Raw genomic sequence first — 20,223 nt, 5'->3', positions numbered from 1 at the left:
ATATACAAGTACAGTACATATAATATGGAAAATTGGCAAGTGATGATTAGCTAGTCTTTGGGTGCACTTAGGCTAATAACCAATACATAAATTATCTATGGAAAGGTCTGAAAAAGGTAAGTTGCCAACACAACATTTAAAATAATTATTAGAAGGGAAAGATTTAATATCTCCAAGTATCCTTGTAGTAGCGTAAATAGTTTCAACATCAATCAGTATTTATATTGGCAGCATTTTAAGAAAAAAGTATCCAGTTGCTTTATTAAAAATTAAAAAATACAGATTAGAGATGGGCCTGAGCCACAGCCTTTGATCAGGATCCATACTTTATAAATAGCTAATGAGTAGAAAGGAGCATTGTTCAAATCTGTGAGTTGGGTTTTGTGCAGGGTTTAGGGACCACTGAATCCATGTAAGAGATCTCAAAAGCAGTTTTCCTGTGTGTGAACTATTGGTGCTGAAAGACCTGCTATATTTTCTACTACGATTCAGTATTCTGTACAATTGCCCATAGAAGACAAAAGAAGAGTTTAGGAATGTGTAATAAGTGGGTATGTGTTACAACCTAGTGGTGTGATCCTGCAAACACTTACTCCCATGGGTAGCCCCATTAGCTTCCCATCTGTAGTTCTATTTACATGGTGGCAAATGTTAGCAAGACTGGGTCCCAGGACTGACAGTTGAGTCAGACAAGATTGTGTGACCTAAACCAGATTTGCATTACTTCTCTCTTAGCTGGGCAGTAGAATCTGGCTAGTTTTTGGCTGAGACAGGGACATGAGAGTATAAAACCTAGAAAAGACTTAGCTCTGGGTATTTGATACTCTGACACATTTGCAGCAAAAAGGTGTTGCACAACAGGAATTTAAATGTATCCCATACTAGTACAGCATTTTTGGCACACTTGATTATTCCCTGGCAGCTGCTTAGACCCGTCAGATACACTGGTAGAAAAATAGCATGGAAGGAAAATGACACAACAGTACAAAAATTATTTTCAAGATAACCAGAGGCCCCAGGAGACATGCCCAACTATAATCTGTTTCAGAATGAAAACATTTTCAGAGAAATATGAGAAACAAAAATGATAAAATGTGATGAGAGGAGGAAGTTCAAATGGGTTAGAGTTCAGGTTTCATTTGGATTCAGCATCCAAAAGTTTAGATCCTTATCTGTACTGTCCAGCCACTTGAGTCTGTAAAACTGACCTCTTTTACTTCTTCCTGAATATCTGAACAGAGCTTTCCTTAACTGTGGCATTCACGATGGCATACAAGGCATCATTCATTGTGTCTGGTTCTTACCACTGTCCTCCAGTCCCACCTTACCTTTCTTTACATTCTGAGTTGGATCCTAGTTTTTGTCAAGCTAAAAAAAGAACTGAGACCCACCGTGTCCTTTTCCCCAGACATCTGTCTTCTCCTCCTTTTACTGATTCCTCCCCCTTGCCATGCCTCTCTTCCCTTATAATTTCCTGCTCTTACTTCCTGCCCCTGGTTCCTCCTATTACTTATTTCTCATGTCCTGTAAATCCTTATGTGATCTCCTGCTACTAAGTCGACTCAGGTCCACCCATCCAGTATCTTCTTTTCATGGTCATCTTCCCACTATGTCTCACAAAACAAAGAACACAGATCAGAAATGCTGAATGAACAGGTCAGTGGTGTGGAAATAACATGAGTAGCGCTCCCACCCTGCTGCAAGTGATCCAGCATTTTGATCTAATGTGAAACTTAAACAGAAGTCAGACATTTAAAAATGCTTTGAAATCCTTGAAGGAAAGGTGTTATATAGGTGCAAAGCATAACCTAACTAAATGATCACATAATTACAGGTAGAAAAGCAAATTTAAGATCAGGAGCTGATAGATCAAGAACTAATAGTAATCTTCTCCTCATCTGAAATGAGAAAATATGAGAAAATGGTGCCCCAAAGTAACACATCCCTTTTTTTAACCTAGGAAGCTATTTGACCTCTGGACTGTTTCTCCAATCTCTGTGGGACTAATTTTCCAAGGTGTTAAGCACCCACAGTTCCCTCTAGCAGTGGCACTGGAACAGTTTTGGGAGTGGGGGTGCTGAGCTGCACCCCTCTTAGCCCTGTCCGCACCTCTCACTGCCCCCTAGAGCTGGGGTCGGGAGCAGGGCCATGACTCTGGGAGGGGGAGGACATTGACAGGGGTAAGGCAGCGGAGGCTGGGGCGACAGCTAGGCCCTGGGCAGGGTGCTTGGGGCGGCAGTCTTCAAGGGGCAGCAGTCCCTGTTGTTTTGCCCCCAAGCAGCGCACCGAATTGCTGCTGCGGACGGCGGGGGCAGTCCGAGTGCCGTTAGGGCGGCACGTGCGTTTCCGCGGTGGCGGCAATTCGGCAGTAGCTTCTATATTTAGCTGTCTGCGGCGGCTTCAGCTAAACATAGAAGCTGCTGCCCAATTGCCGCCGCTGCGGAAACGCACCTGCCGCCCTAAGGGCACATGGACTGCCCCCCCGTCTGCAGCGGCAATTCGGTGCGCTGCTTGGGGTGGCGAAAACTGTAGAGCCGGTCCTGGCCCTGGGCATGGGGACGGCAGCCGGGTGGGATCCTGGGGCCAACAGCGGAGCCCCCAGAGCCCCAGCAACTGGATGGGACCCCAGGCCAGAGGCTGGGACCCCACATGGGGGGCCAGCAGCCAGGACTCTGGGGCTGGCAGTGGAGCCCCCAGGTGTGGGGCCAATGGCTGGGCGGGACCCTGGGGCCAGAAGCAGAGTCCCCAGGCTCAAGCAGGGCCAGCAGCAGAGGCTCAGGGCCAGTGGCCAGGATACCGGACAGAAAGCCTGGGAGTGCTGCTGCATCCCCTGCTCCCCTACTTCCCATGCCTATGCCTGCTAGCATCTGGCAGAGGCTTAATGGGGGTGGAGTAATTGTGGCATCCAGAAATTTGTCTTTTGGGAGCCAGAGACTGACTGGACTATTCTCTCATTCCACCCATGGTCTTGTCCCGCTGCCACAAGTCTCTCTATTTAGACCTTTATTTTACAAGGTGGTTGTGCTCCAGTACAAGTGTAAGTAGAGACCTCATGTGGGTTTGGATAAATGTCAGCACTAGCATAGACTTCCATACTGAGTGGAAGCAAGTTCCAAGCCTCTTAGGCAGCTGCTCCTTTATTCTCAAGAGCTCAAGGGGGGGAAGGAGTGGGGTGTGTGCAGAATAAGCATACCTGAGGAGACAAGTTGAACAAGATTGTCAGTATACACCTATGTTCTCCTCTCCTCAAACTTATTTCTGCTAGGAGGCAAGAGTAATTTGGCAGCAGTGCAGTCCTTAATACAGGGTCAGGTTCTGCTGTGCTGTCTGTCCTACTCATCATATTTACCTGTGTTTATACAAGCAACATTTTACATAAGTTTTTCTAATGTTTAATTAAATAAGAATTATCTTCGTTTAAGTACTTCTATGGAAGTTACCACTATGCTATATCCTGTATTGCCTACGAAAGAGGTGAGACACAACAGCAATGCCAGGAATTGACAGTGGACTGTCAATGGTAGGGGGTGTTTCCTGAAGCAAAATTAACTGTGCTTTATAGCCAAATGGAGGGATGTCCCTCTTGGCTGCTGAGATTCCCTAGATATGGAGGAACAGCACTTTGAGAGCTGACCCCAGCACTAGGGTTTGTGACCCCAGCACTCTGATTTTTGTACTTTGTCTACTTTAGCTTTTTCATACAGATGGTGGGTTCCACATGATGGCAGTAGACTTGCCCCCTTATATGACCTCCCTGAAACACAGGCTGAGAAATGTGTATTGTGATGACATCTGTAGTGCTGACCCTGGAAAACGATTGTCATAGGATAGAAAGGGAATCTCAGCCTAACATGGCTACCCCTTGATACTTGACAGCCAAAACATGGTTACTTGGACCACCTGCTTCTATCAGTGAGTCTAATTCTCAGTGAAACCAAGATAGTGACAACTAACTTCCATCTAAACAATCATCTTGCCAATCAACCCGTCATGATCCATGCCCAAGAATGGCCATTGCCATTCTGACCAGTTGTCACGTACTTGGGAGTAAAACTTGACTGTAGCCTGACACACTGGCTTCAGGAACACTGGAACACCTGCAAATGAAGATCTCTTCTCACACCACCTTGATATGAAAACTATCAGGAACCAACTTGGGAGCAGACCCTTCAATCTTTTGTACATCTGCATTGGCCCTGGTGTTTGCTTCAGCTGAATACTGCTCTGTGATCTGGGGCAGCAGCTGGTGCACTTAGTTTGTCAACATGGAGCTGACTTTGGCCACTTGTATTATTAGTGGCTGTTTTCACTATACGCCAATGTCTAGTCTGTAAGTGCTAGCATACATAACTCCACCAGACCTTCATGAGATGCCCTTAAGTCTGCTTGGAGAGATGTGGCAGATGAAACCAACCTATTACATCTCTGGTTGATTGATGCCTCATTCTTAGGGAACAACACGTGCCAGCGTAAAAGTCTGATCATATTCAGGGGAGGAATCCACTCCTGTAGTTTAGGGTATTACACTCCAGCTGATTTCTTAACACTCCTTTGCTACAGCAGCTCCCACACCTTTGGACAATACTGGCCCTTTATCCTTTACCTGTTGCTAGCTATACAGCAATCCTGTAGCTCTAGTAGCAACAGTGGGAAATATTAAGAGAAATAGTCTAGTATACACAAGGCCCATATTAGAAGCATTACACTCTTGGATCTGACTCTCCTTGCCTGAACATACCCTGTAGGCATGACGCTTTCTAACAACTTTTGAAAGCTGCCTTTTAAAAAGTAACATGTACTTGGGTGTTACATACACTGTGCTATGAATGCCAAGTGTGAAGTAGGAAAGTAAATATTTTAATCACTCCATGAATTCATTTTAGCTTGGTTCCTTCAAATTTCCAGTTGCCTTGAGTTGTCATATCCTAGATTAAGTAGGATTGTTATGAAAAGAATAGAAGAATTCTGTTGATGTTATGGTTGGTCAGCATTATGTCCTTATGAGGTCAGTGGATTCACTGGCCATCACAATGAGGACACTACAGAGGAATTTTTTTCCTCCTTAGGGAGTTCTATAATCTGTACTACTGATGATTGCACTGTTGCCTCTGCATCTAGCGCCAATTAAACTGACGATGGCTGTTTGTGCAGTCTCATCCTCCTGAGTACCTCGATTCCTTTGACTTACCTTTCCCTATGAAGAAAGTGAACTTTTATCCTTTTGAAAATGAAGTCCAGTGGGCAGGACTGAGTCCCTCCTGAGACTCTCATGCAAGTCCTTTTGTGGTTCAACAAAAGGGTTTCTTAATGCCATTCTGTGATAGAAGTGCCCTTAGAGGCAGCTCATCCCAGTATGTAGCCCCTTTGTGTCTTTTCTTGTAAATTGGGAGCAAACTTTACAACATTCTCTGTTTGCAATAAAATTGAAGAGTCATTTTTTAACACACATCCTCATAACCAATTTTTTTACTGACAAAACTTCCTTTGTGTGCCCAAAGCTAAAGGGGAGGAGGGGGAGATCTAGTGTAGTGATTTCACTAGTACTGCTCTCTTGTGCGTCTATGATGAGATTTGTGGTATAAAGGGCAGGTTCTGTGTCTCTGTAAAACTGGTATGACGGTCATCCTTAAAAAGGTGATAATTTTGTCTATAGGTAAATAGACATTTTTAGTACATGCTTATATATCTGGGACCTCTACCTGTTTGGAACATCTTTTCAAATCTTAGTTCTAGTCACTCCAAAGATTTTGTGTCTTCATAAAAGTTGTGTCCAAAAGTACTCTATTAAGTGTATGTGATGCAATCCATAATAATTCAATGTGCATATTAAATGCAAATTAATAATATTAATAAATTGTCAAGCAATGTCAACATTGCACAGCTTAAAATTTCAAGAAGCAAGATGGTCAAATACTGTTTCCAGCTGCACATGCAACCCAAGTGAATTCTGCATAGTTTCAAAGAGCAGAATTTGGCCCAGGAACTGCATACATTAAAGTTTCCACATGAATGTTAACTTGCCACATCACATCCTGTATTATTTTATAGTGTATGTTTTACGACATTACAAGTATCTCTCTGAAACATGCATAGCCAAATTCAGATTCAAGAGGGCCAGTACCCTCCCTGAACATCCTCTCAATTCCGCAAACACTACAGGCAGATAGGGAGTGTTCCCTGGTCTGACTGTAGTTTTCCCTGTTCTACCATGTGATCTGCAGGTAGAGGCAGCTAGTTCCTGCAGTAATGAGGTGCTCTGAGCAGCGCAAAACACTGGAGCAGAAAGCAGAGCAAAGCCACCCTCCCTGGGGCTAGTAGGAGCAGCCTTGGCCCATTTCCCACAATCCTGGAAGGGGGAGTTAATGGAGGTTCAAGCTCAGGGCAGGCCTTCTCTAGGCTGGAGACATGGCAGGCACTTCTGGAGCCTTCAAAGAAGGAGGAACTGGGGGGCTGATCAGCTTCTGGAGTCTGCCTGGCAGCAGTTAGAAGGGCTGCAAGAATCTGCCAAGGGGAATCAGATATGAGGGGGAGGAGGGTGTCAGGGAGAAGATGTGCCTGGAAGGGCTCTCAGCAGTGGTAGGGATTTGGGAAGCAGGTGCAAAGGGCATCAGAAAAGACTCTAAATAGTGGGAAGGAGGCGGGAGAGGGAGGGCCTGCCAATTTCTCTGCACAGTTCAAATGTTTGACTTGTTATTTTTACACACTATCTCTTGAGATAGGCAGGGGCATTAGAGGGCATTGAAAGAAGACTAGTTCTTGAAAAAGAAGTTTCAGGATTTTAGTCTAATCTCATGATTTGGGAGTTTTTGAACTGTTGGGGTTGGCAATATGTTACTAGGCTCTGCTAGAAGCCTACCAGATACCTTGAACACACTTAGATTTTTTTCAAAACTTACAGCTCTCTTATTTTGAATCCTTATCCACCCAGATGAAATAGCTATAGATCCCCAGGGAAGACTATGTCCATGCCAAGTTTTAAATTTAAACAATTTTTTCCTGTAGCTTTGTTTAAAATAAGTATGAATAAAATGTTGTTGGTTTTTTTTACACAAAGGAAAATGTATGTTCCATAGTGTCACAACCTATAATCAGGTGAAAAACCTAATAGGTGCACATTTCAGAAATGTATCCCTGCATTCAAACAGAAGATCATCATGGAAACTGCATTGTATCCTTAGCTATGGAGGTTGCTACCAAATATCCACTATGTAGCATTTGACTTTTCCAAACATAGCATAGTAACAATATTGCTAGGAGGGGTCTGGAATAAAATCAGTGGCTCGCTTACTAGGACAATACAGAGCAGTTACATCACATAACTGATGCAGCTGGTCTCAAAGGGAGAGATCCGTTTACAGTGGAATTCCCTCCTGGTCTCCTTTTTTCTCTCTCCTGATGAGTTCTTGTTTTTATAGCAATTTTTTGCTATAATACAAGTAACTTTGGGATTTTTCAGATTCTAAAACATTGTGATATATCATAGTTTAATTATAGGCATCATAGTGGCTGGATTAGATACATAGCTATTATAGGTCGGCCTTGCTTCATTGAAGCAACTGAAGCTGATTTACACCAGCTGAGACTTTCTCTATCTATCTTAAAATTGTCTAAGAAAGCTGTGTAGACAAAGAAACAGGTAAACCACAAATACAAAAGAGAGAGAGAGAGTGGTAAAAATTATTAATGATAGAGATGTACAGCCATTTCTGTTAGATGCATGAAATAAGGAGAAGAAACCATGCAAAATATTATTGTGCATATTTTGCTTTCCTATAATATTTATTTGTTTCCTTGATCAGTCCTGAGTCTGGGTTCATGATTGCACACTAAATTCCATTCTTTTGCATGGTGTAATTAGTCCTGTATTTCATTTTCTGACTGGGTTGCATTACATTTTTTTTTCTAGTGTTGCAGAATACTTTGTTTTATCAGGAGGCAAATCTTTCTTCATATTAGAACTTCCTAAACCCAAATTTGTGTAAAACATTTCTTAAAATATATATGTATTTTAGGAAATATCCAAAACAAACTGCATGAAGATGGCCCCTTTTTGTCTTTTACTGTACATCTTCAACATTCATTAGGTATTCATCATTCTAAATAGGATGTTTTGTTACTTCTAGCCAGTCAATAGAGTGGTAATCACATCTTCAGTACAGACTAGGTTGTGACTTGGAGTGTCTTGCAGGGTAACCATTGACTGGTGCTAAGTTTATGCACCATCCTTTGCTCAAGGCTCTGCCTAAAAGTATGCTTTAGCTCTAAAGTAGCAACACCTATTGCTTATCAGATGGAATAAGCAAGACCCAAATGTGTGCATCAGTGCTTAAAGTGATAAAGGAGCAGCATATTGTTTGAAAATACTGATTTTGGTTTTAAAGTTTGTATGTAGCGAGGCCTTGGAATAATGCCAAAGAGAAGACCTCAAGAAGAGCTCTGTGTAAGCTCGAAAGCTTGTCGCTCACCAATAGAAGGTGGTCTAATAAGATATTACCTCACCCACCTTGTCTCTCTGAAAAGAAGTAGATGTTCAGCTTCAAGAGCAGGATTGTAGTCTAGTCTTTAGCAACAGATCTGATCCAGTTGACTGTATTTGCATAGATTTCAATTTCCACTGGAGCTGCCTTCCAGGCAGACATGAGTCATGAGGCTGGCATTGGGATGATAAAGGTGTCTCTCTGCCCACTAGCACCAGGCTATTAAAATAAATAAGTTGGAGTCCTAGGCACTACTGTGAAAAATTTTTTGATCATTACTTTGTGATAAATGAAGTAGGATTATGGTGCCTCAACATAATGTTGAATTTAGTTTGAGATAAACCTGTGGAAAATATGAAAAAGAAATCTCCTGTCTGATCTAGGCTCACATGTATTGTCTTCATTTCCATTGTCATGTGTTTAACTATATGGGTTTTCCTTTTAATTTTATCAGAACTCAAATGACAAGTCAAGTAAAATTGTGGTGTTAATTTAGTTGTGGAACATCCAAATCTGCATTTTGATGTTCCTTAGCACTTACTTGCAAAAATAGGCACATATTTGAATGTTCAGATGTAAGATTTAGAAATCCAATTTAGATGCTTACAATTCAGCACTGGGCTGGCTCCCTCCTTAAGATTTTGTAGGACTGACAATGCTCCATTAGGCCTCCAGATGGTGGTATTTACCCAGACATTGAGATTCAGGAGCTGGACAATGTTATCTATCCTCTGACAGTCATTTTCAGTGTCAGGCTTTTAGTTTTTTAAATTATTTTCAGTTTCTACAGATGTGTTCTTTGAATGGTTTCAATAAAATTTTATAGCCATCGTTTGAAAAATAGTAGGATTATTGTAATTTGTGTTTTGTAGCAGAAAATATTTCTCTGACAGGGACATAGCCTGGGTTAGATCTCCCCGTTCTGTCATCATGCCTCTCCTTTCCTTTAGCTGTCTCCTCAGTGCTCACCACCAACCCATTTATTTTTAGTGGGGATTTTATTGTCCATAATGAAACTGTTTTTGAATATTTATCTTTTTTTAAACTAAAAGATTCTGGCTCCTCATAGCTTTACATGATATCTATCTATTTATTAAGGCCCAAAACACCCTTCAAACATTCCCTACCCCACAACGCAAATGATTCAGGTCATATACCTGTTGTGGATTGTCTCCCCCCCATGTGGTAAATACAGGCATATTAGATGTGGCACATTTCATAGCAGCGAGAAAAAGTATTTGACATCTAAAACTGGAGGGTTCCCATATATAATATTGAAAAATACAAATATTCTGAGGGACAAGCATAGTCACTATTGAGCGCTGCCTTTTGTACTAGTGAGTATCGGCATCACATGCTTGAAATCTTGAAATATTTTTTGAAAAATTCTGCTAAAACATAGTACTCTGTTAAAGGGGGGTGTAATATATTAATTTATTAGTAAAATACATGAAGCCTGTATAAGAGAGCACCTTTATTTTGTGTGTGTGTATGTGTATATCAAATCACCTTTTTCTGAGATAACATCACTAGGATGTGACAAGCAATCAGTAATGTGATTTGTAGTATTCTTCTCTGAGGCCCAGAGGGTAGAGCCCTGTTCCGTGGTAGTTCTGAATTTTTATTTTTTGTTAAAATTTAAAACTTTTGGCAAATAAAAAAAAATCTATTTGGGGTTCAACTAATTGTTGACCTGAAAGATTTTTTTCCAAGCATTTTTAAAGGGCTAGAGGAGTGCCCCTCTGCCCCTTATAACCTTTAGCCCAGTGGTTAGGGCATTCACCAGGAATAGGCATTTGAACCCAGGCATTCACATGGGAGCAGAGTGACCTTGGTTCCAGTCCCCTGCTCCCAATGAATATTGAATTATTTATACAAAGGGGAACAAATGAGAATGATACTTTTGTTACCTCACAGAGCTGTTGAAGGCATAATTTAATTAATTTATGGGAGGTGCACAGATACCAGAGTCCTGAGTATCCTAAACAAGCCTATGAATATAATATAAAATAATATAAAAATAAAAACTAATACACCAGTACTAGCATTATCTTAAGCAATTCTGGGATGGTCATATTAGATGAACATACTCTTAAGATCTATTTTAAGTCGATGTAAACACCATGGCCACGCTACCCTCTTGACCTTCCCTTTGAATCATGCTGAACAGAAGACTCTGGTGGAGTTATCTGCACTCAGAATGGGCCTTAGAGCATCATCCAGTCATGTAAAGTCAGGGGCATCATTTAATAGTGCCTGTGATAAAAGACCAGCAGTCCTTACATTAAATGCTGCACATTCTACCTTGTATATCACTAGAAGTGATGCAGCTGCCACATCTGGTTGCCTGAATAGGGGCTTCCAACCCATCCTTTATCATAACCCAGGCCTCTCACCCAGCCACTCATACAAATCCCCTTCACTTTTAAAACCCCATTGTTTTTCCCTCTCGCCACAATCTAATGAATCTTTTACACTGGTCTGTCCCAGGAGTCCACCTTAGATTATCCCAAAACACATTGAACACAATCTTGCTCCTCCTTTATCAGAAGACCACTAACCAATTTTTATCATTCTTTGCATGGTTGTTGAGGACAAGATTTCACTATGCAGTGCTTTGCTGGTTTAAAAAAAATAAATAAAGAGCGTGCTTTTTCCAGATTGTGATTGTACTAACAAATATGTTTTTATTGTTCTTTCTTTTTTCTTATCTGGTTAAGGGGTTTGTAAGCAAGCTGGATGAATTCATTCACTGGTTAAATGAAGCCATGGAAACGACAGAGAATTGGACTCCTCCTAAAGCAGAGACAGACAGCCTTAAACTGTACCTTGAGACACACTTGGTAGGACAAGATTATATTGTGATTGCTATAAGTAATTGAAGTGTTCTGCTGTGCTTTTTGTTAGTAGATTATTTTTTCTAATTATTAGCCAACACCTATATTTTAATGCCGTATTTACAGTGTAGCAAATTGTATTATTCAAAATTCCAACAAATTCACCTTCTAAAAGAAAAAAAAATTTCCTGCATTCATTAGCAACCATAGTGTAGGAAAAATCTCTTTGAAAATGAAATTAGAAAAAATTATATTGCAATTCAGAAATTATCCTCAGATTGAAAGAAAAGGGAAATAATAAAAGGTGAAAGTAAAATTATTTCTTCTGTCCAGTATTAATGAAGCTCTAATTTATTTTTACTATCTGCCACATTTTTAATCTTAGTACAGAATGGTTTAAATAAAATATTTGAAATTATCATTTCAGTAATTTTAACGGCTGTACATTTTCTATCCTGTAACTGTCACTATTCTTGCTCTTGTGCAAAAAAACAAAACATTGTGTGGAAGTAGAAAACACTTGGAGAAATAAGATCTGTATATATTACAGGCAATAATTATAGATTGAGGGGCATTGGATAAGCCTCATGAGGTTTTTACTGAATACATCTAACAGCTGGTACTGGTTACCAGCAGGTAAAAAACAACTACAGTTGTTAAATTGTAATAAAATATGAAAAGCAACCATGTTAGATGAAATGAGATTTTAGATGCTGAAAACCTCATGCTTAGATTTTTCAGGCTATTATCAAACATATGGGGCAGAGACCATCTCTTCCTATCTGTTTGTATGGAGTATTGGAGTTCCATTCCTGATTCAGACCTTTGTTACTAACCCAGTATAAATAATAATGAAAATGCCTCCGTAAAGGAAAAGTCTTGTGATTTAAGGGGGCATATTAGAGCTTTCCAGGAAAACTACTAAATACAATCTGTGTGTGTGTGTTGCAGAATTAATTTTCAAGATAGTTTTTAGAAGTTTTAATGAGTCTTCTTATACGGCCCAACTGGATAATGCAAAGTAGGAGCAAAAAATAAATAAATAAGCTCCTCCATTTCAAAGCATTGGACATCAGTGAGTTTCAATACCCTGATACAGTAAATTCTGTTGTTTATTTCTGTTAATTTAATGGTCAGCCTGACCACCATTAAATTAAGCAGTTAAAAAATGGAACTGACCCTGCCACAACTTTAAAACACTCTGATCTCCAGCTTTCAAGATGAATTGACATTTTTCATGCCCTTTATTGATGTTAATCATTTCCATCATAGTAGTGCCTAGAGGCATTGTAGTAGGCACTGTGCATGTATGCAGTAAATATCCCTGCACCAAAGAGTTTGTGGTCCTGTTGCGTATTTTACAAAGGTTCCCTTGAGCTAACATGAAGCCCCATAGACTTTGGCCCCATGCAAGTTCAGGGATATGACCATGCACCACACATTGCAGGATCGGCGCCTAAAAGTCCTGGGTCATTTCAGTTTGTTCACCCCTACTCTACTGCATTAAATTCTCTGGAAGATGGCTTTCTCTGGGCTAGATGCAAATAGCTTCAGTGTCCCAAGAGCAGGGCAGAAAGGAGGCTGCGACTTTCAGTTCCTATTTCCCCCTTGCTCAATGGGGGAAGTCTTCCGTACCAGCCCTCTTACTAACACACATTACTTGAAAGACTGCCCCAGCTCCAGAGCATGGGCCAGTGCACTGTGGGAGCTGGAATAAAAATGACTCTCTCCCTATCCCTGCCTGTACATATGCTACCCACCACTGTGGGATGAGCAGGAGCAGCCGCATGGTGGCTGCTCTTCTCCTTCAGGATTCACCAATATGTATAGCCTGCAGGGGAGAGTGAGCACCTTACACCCCTTCACTTCTCTCTGAAGGTGCACAGGAGAGATCACAACTGAGCCTTATAACATTGTCTAACATTTCATTAGATTATTTTAAAGCCATTAAAAATCTATCACTGGAGTGTTCCTGATGCATAGAGTATGTTACACATTTCTGGGGGAGTCATTTTCATGAAGTAAGAGTGGGTTTTTTGTTTGTTTTTTTTCAAGATCCTACCATGAAGTACTAGAGTATATAATACACTACAATTTCAGTTTGTGAATATACCTTGATGGCATGTACACTGTCAGTCTATGTAAACGATGTGTTGGACAGCATGGAAAAGCAGTAGTGATCCTACAGCCTCATTTCTGCTGGGATTTAAAAAAAAACATATGCTATCATATTCCTTTCTTTGCAGTAGAAGATTGAATTATTAAAATAAGGGATATTTTTGTAATAGGAAGATAGAGTTATTCGTATTAATTAGAATGTCAACTTTTCACTGGTATTGGTCTGACAGAAATTCCAATCTGTGTTTAAACAGATGTATATGAACTTCAATTCACATTAAGTTCAGTGTTAAAATTCCTCTTGATTTAGCATTTTAAATCAATGCTGATTAATGGCTTGGAGGAAGAGGGGAGCTTACCTCCCTCAAAGTTTCTTGTTTTACAAGACAGGTTCTGCAAATTTGAATGCCATCAGCTTTTCTTGATGTCTTCTTAACAGAAGGCACTCAGTAGCTTGCAGGTTCACTCCTAAGTGAGGTTCCAGGTTCCACAGCACTACCTCAGGGTTTCTGCACTGACATCCAGTTGTGAGTTGACCCTCTTTCAAATACATTAATAAAATAAATTTGCCTCTCTCTCTCCTATAAGCTGCATCTACACTAGCTATCTTTGTATTCACAATCAGCAGTAGAAGCTGCAATGTAAACATGACTCAGGCATTTTTACCACAATCCTACCAGATTGTGTATTATGGCGACAAAGTGTGCTAGTGGAGAAAAGGATTTGCCTCAGATTATCATTGCTGTCTGTGGCCCTGCCCAGTTTTGGTTGGATGTATTCCTAGAGGTTTTATCACATGACATAATCTTTAATGAAAGAGTATCAGAGGGGTAGCCGTGTTAGTCTGGATCTGTAAAAGCAGCAAAGAATCCTGTGGCACCTTATAGACTAACAGACGTAAGTCTATAAGGTGCCACAGGATTCTTTGCTGCTTTTAATGAAAGATTAATTTTTAATTCCTGGAGACTCCAGGGCAATCCTAACCCTAACCACAATAGGGAGCTGGGTGTCAATAAAAGGGGATATTTTGTACTTGCCACTTAACTCCCCACTGCTGCCACATAGAGGGAAGAAAATAAAAAGAAACTCAGATGAGGGAAAGGTTTATTTGTTCCCTTTTTGTCTATTGGCTGAGGTTGCTCTAGCAAAGATAGTACTGGTAACAGGATTCAAGAGACCTCTCAAATTTTCTGTCATGTCACCTGGACCATCATTTCAGGACCTCAGCATGTGACTATTGAATAAAAATTATTTGAATATTAAAGCTGAATTTTAACTCTCCCTTTGTTAAAATAAATAAAGTTAGCACCACTGAATGGAACACACACATTTAGCTTTCTGGGGAAATGGAGACCCATAACAATCTGTAAGGGATAAGAAACCTTTGATACATAGGTGACTAGTCTAAATCCAAGCAAAAAAGCTAGTGAAGAAAAGTCATCCAGATTTATGTGAAATTAATTAACTATTAATTTCAGTCCAGTTACTAGTGGAGGGAAAAAGTCCATATCCCAAGAAAAAAACATTAAAAATGTACACTTCTGCTCACATTCTCAGAATGTGTTGGATTGGCATGATGAATAACAGTTTTCATAAGAGTTGGTCTTTCAGGTAAAGGTTGAGACAAATTGGTGGAATAAGGAATTTTGCGCTGCTGCTGCTGCGTTCTACAACTACACGAGATATCTGTCCAGTCTTGTCAATCTAGCACCTTGTAGGAGCTCAGCATCCATTTCTAAAAATTCAAGTGGTGAAAAAATCAGTTCTGTGCCCACTCCTGTGACAATGCTCATTAAATTCATACACACATAGATATAAAAGAATACCGGCAATAACTACCAAAAAGTATCTAGAACCACTTGGAGACACCACCTAAAGTGCACATACTTTAAAGTTATAGAAAGGCTTAATGGAAACCTGTTGAAACTCTACAAAATAGACCTCAGTCCCACTGTTTACACTGCCCTTCCCCTCCAAAAAGATACAAACATGATCTAGAACAGGGATTCTCAACCTGGGCTTGTGACCATTCATTTGCTACATAGGAGGAGAGTTCTAGCTATATGAGGTAATTGGGAGGAACGTCCAAGTGACGTAAAACACCCAGAACCACTTTTCTGGTTGGCAAGGTATTTGTCAAAAATTAGTCATTCTCTGAAGGGACATAAAAAAGCCTGGCTTCATAGCTTTCTCACTGACACACAATTCAGAGGCTCTAAGATATGCTCAACTGTAGGAAAATGGGTGATGGCGGCAGTGATAGCATCCAAATACACAATTATCAGATATTGGGAAGGATGGAAAATACCTTCATAAACCCAACAGATGAAAAAGATGACCAACAATATATAAACTGCAAAGCAAATCAGAAAAATATATGTAAAAATCTGCATCCTTTCTTAGAGAGTGATTCACATCAGGGTAACATTGTGCTTATGGTATTGCCACCATCATTTTTCCTACCTTTTTCTCTGTCCTTTTTCTGTTCCTTCTTTTTCCCTCTATTATATTTTCCCTTCTAATTTCTTTTATTTAAGAGCTGTCCTACTTTGTGGCTTGGGATTCTTGTTCCCCATGCAGCTGTGGACTACTTACTGCTTGAGGTGGAGGCATCAACAGGGGATAGGTAACACATGCTCTTGCAGCTTAGTTGGATGCTACTGGAGCAGAGGATTGAAGCTTGGTTCTGTGACCTACTGCCTGAGCCTGTAGTCTTGTATATGTGAGCTGCTCTTTTTGGCCAGGAGCTTTAGGGGCCACTGAGGGAGCCAGATCACATGGAGAGTGATTTTTCAAGGAGCCAGCTACTGCTTTATCCAAAACCATAGGAACACATTTACATTGGGGAAGAAATACAGATATGGAATCATGCTTTAACCTTCCCTCCAATTCACTGGCTGGAGGCTTCTAAGCGGGGACAACCCCCCAGGTTGGAACACTGCTTTAGACCTTTAAGTATTAGACTTAGAAACTTACCATTTAGGACATAAAACCATGCAACTGGTATGGAATAAGATAATATTTCACTCAGAAATAAAGTTGATGAGTTAGATAATAGGGCTCGTATAATAAAACCTTGAAGATTACTGCATTTATTGAGCATATAGAAAGACCTTACCAAGAACGAACCTTTGAAAAATGGTTTCTGATTTGCTTTACCTTTCATAACTCTTCTGTTTCAGTTGTGCTGATTTCTGCCCATTGGCTATCTGATCAAAATCAGCCTCTAAACAGACTTCATGCACAGTTTTGGTGGTTTGCAAATCAGTTTTAATCAAAAATAGCATCCTGAAGGCAGCTCATGAAATGAAAGCATCTATCTAGATTATACTACCTTGCTTCTTAAACCAAATGAATTTCTTACCAGCCCAACAAAAAGAATTCAAACTGATGTTCTTTACCTTGCCCATTTAAGAGGTTGTTGAAGTGAACATATTATCACTTTTATTCCTCAGCAGAAACCATTGCTTTTATTAGAGCACAGAAAAAAGTAAGTGAGGATATGAGAGTGACTACTGAGAAGGACTCAGACAAAATGTATTTTTAAAGTGTGAAATTCACTGGGGCCAATTTTTTTTAAATATATTGTAATCTTTACTTTTACCTTTTGTTACTAGCATGACTTTGCTTTATTTGATTTGCTCGTGCCAGCTTCCTAATTATAGGGCTTCCTTTGATGTGCTCTTGGGTCTTTAGTCCCCGGTGGCTCTATGTCCTGTATCAAACTTAGCACTAGACAACCAGTGAGGGACTTTATAATGAAAATCCCCAAAGAGTGCAGCATCACCTTGTTTAAAATAATTTGTTGGAATGCTTCTTAAATTTAAGAAGAATGTGTGTTCCAGGTTATCAGTGAAAAGAGCCAGCATACATCTTTAGTGACAGATCTCTTCTACTGAATATTTATTTTTCTATCTCTTCATCTATATGTCTCCCCCTTCCCTTGAGGTATTTGTTCATCTCATACCTCCTAAAGGGATCCGTCCAATTATCTGACAATTTCTGTAGCTTATAATACTTATATTTCTAACTACTTCACATATGCAGACTTTCTTATTCTTGTGTCAAGAATTACTGGAATTGTTCTTTCTTTTTAAGATTTTATTTTATATAGACAGCTATGAATGATAATTTGTTACAATAATAAGTGTAATAAAATTTAAGGAAAAATAGCAAGCTAATTAAAGTAATTAAAGTAATTATAATTAAGGCAATGGTTGATCTCAAAGCTTTCCCTGATCATATTAGGAAATGGTCTATCAAAACACAGTTAATATTCAGGTGCCAACATTTAGATTGTCATATTTTAAGTGTTATGTATTTTGTTGAAGGAGACCAGCAAACATTTATTTTCAGTTGTGTAGAGTAGCCTGAGTCATTTTCGTTTGTGTTTTGATAGTCATTGTTGCAAAAGGGAATATTGGATGGTGATTCGAGCAGGGCACTAAAAGTGTGGACTCCAAGATTGTTTCTGTATCCATCTCTGATTCATTTTGTAACTTTGAACAAATCGCTTAGATCAATTCCCAAATTATTACCTGCCCCTTCCCCCCGCCCCCCAAAAAAACCCCTAGAATTTTCAGGTGTCTAAGTGTAGTCCCTGGAATCATGGTTAACATTTTTCCTACACCCTTTCCAAAATTTGAAATGGCACCCCTGGTGAGCCAGGAGTGGCCAGAGGACTGTCGGAGCGCCATGGGCTCGGGCAAGATGCTACCCCTGTGTGAGAGCATAAAGCCTGCCTTGAGCTGCAAGCAGAGCACCAGGCACCACGAGCCACAGCAGCAGAGCAGATGGGTGGCAATACTCCATATACTATGCCACCCTTACTTCTGCGCTGCTGCTGGCAGTGGCATTGCCTGCAGAGCTGGGCGGCTGGCTAGCAGTAGCTGCTATCAGGCTGTCCAGCCAGTGATTAATTTGAGCCAGGGCTGAGCTGTGGCACCTCTTTCAATACAAATTAAACACTGGGGGAGGCAGCAAGGCCCAGAAGTGATGGGAGTGTAGGGAGCCCAAGGGGTCCAGGGGTGATGGGGGGAGGCTCCAAAATACAAGTTTGCCCATTTTCCCTAAGGGTGGCCCTGTATACGACTTTGTAAACTTTTCCAAAGTTGCAGGAATGACCATTAGCAGGGGTTTCCAAACTTGGTTGGTGGCTTGTTCAGGGTAAGCCCCTGGTGGGCCGTGAAACGCTTTGTTTACCTGAGCATCCACAGGTATGGCCGCTCGCAGCTCCCAGTGGCTGCGGTTTGCTGTTCCCGGCCAATGGGAGCTGCAGGAAGCGGTGTGGGCCAGGCCACCACTTCCCACAGCTCCCATTGACTGGGAACGGTGAACCGTGGCCACTGGGAGCTGCGAGCGGCTGCACCTGCAGATGCTCAGGTAAACAAAGCATTTTGCGGCCCACCAGGGGCTTACCCTGAACAAGCCATCAACCAAGTTTGGGAACCCGTGCCATTAATGACCTAATAGTTTTCACAGTAATTAGGTACTGGATTACAGTAAACCCTTCTGTTGATCTGAAAGGATAGGAAGCATAAAAAGATCCTCCCCGCACCCCATTGTATAGCTTACAAAGGGGTTTTTACAGATCCATAGTTGAAATTGAGTTTATTGTACTTATAGAAGGGATTCAACCTCTGTTATGAATGTAAAATACAGTGTATCCTCCCCAAAATTAGAGCACTTACTCTTTGAGTATAGAGTTAATTTTCTGAGAATTTACAAGTAAATCTGTTAATTTGTTTTAATTAAATTAATTAAAAATGGACCCTTTAAGAATTTGGAATTGGGTAGCATGCATTTTTGTCCTAATTAATTGTCACAAAAGAATAATATTACTAGCATTTAAAAATAAATTGTATAAAAGCTCACACACCAATTTGTCGACACCTGCTATTTTTGTTTGTTTGTTTGTTCTCTACGGAAGAGGGTTTAGATGTGCTCTCCATACCTCATAAAAATATTCCTCCTTTTTTTCAAAAGCCACCTGTATTGTCAGAGACCCGAGTTTTGACAATATAGATCTCTAGAGAGATGGAGGAAGGATTGTCCTTTTTCCAAAATAAAGTACATTTTCTGACCATATAAAGGCTGATATTCATTCTTTCTTACTGAGAGAGACCGCTCAGGAGTTTTAGATGGGTTACCAATAGCTCTGGAAGAGCACTAAAGCAATTAGATAGCTTAAAGGGCATTACATTAATCTACGGACAGTTCCACCAGCTTCCAGTTGGTGATTTCCTCCAGGCGTTTTGTGCTGGATTGAGTGACAAGCTGAAGTGACATATGTCATGATTATCTCTAAAAATATAATTAAATAACATCAGGTCCACAACAAAGGACAATGCATGTGTATATTTAACAAAATTTTAGTCACCAACCCATCTGCCTTTTAGGATCTATTGCTCATGGTAGAAATATTATTCTAATTGTTCTATAGCCCTAAAGGGATAGAACATGGTTCTTCACAATGTACTCACACAAAAGTTGTTCACATGTATGCAGCAAAGGACTTGAAGCATATGCAAGTGAATTGCCAAAAGTGTATTTTTTTTCCAGACCTGCCAGGCTATTTCTACTGGCTTGAATGGGAACCAAGAACAACATATATTTGTGGACACACTCACACCGAGCAGGCAGCAATAATGGAAGATCTAGACCTTTATGATCAGGTCTAGATTTCAAGCCAGGTGGAAATTATTCATCATATAATTTAGATATTAAAATTAATACTTGAATTTGAAATGGATTATGCCATTGTCTCCCTTTTGACTCTCAGTCTGAGACTA

At 40.3% G+C, this 20,223-nt stretch overlaps 1 protein-coding gene across 1 annotated transcript in view; it reads left to right on the top strand.

Annotated features, from left to right (window-relative positions):
* AKAP6 (A-kinase anchoring protein 6) overlaps positions 1-20,223 on the top strand; it is a 304,961-nt gene that overhangs the window by 83,739 nt on the left and 200,999 nt on the right. The window contains exon 5 of the mRNA XM_045013477.1: positions 11,198-11,320. Within this exon, the coding sequence (XP_044869412.1) occupies positions 11,198-11,320 (123 nt within the window). The remainder of the gene's footprint in view (positions 1-11,197; positions 11,321-20,223) is intronic.

Source organism: Mauremys mutica, chromosome 4 (assembly GCF_020497125.1).
Source record: "Mauremys mutica isolate MM-2020 ecotype Southern chromosome 4, ASM2049712v1, whole genome shotgun sequence".
In the NCBI taxonomy this organism is placed as follows: domain Eukaryota; kingdom Metazoa; phylum Chordata; order Testudines; family Geoemydidae; genus Mauremys; species Mauremys mutica.
The sequence above is the reverse complement of the archived record's forward strand: the minus strand, read 5'-3'. Positions and strand labels throughout refer to the sequence as shown.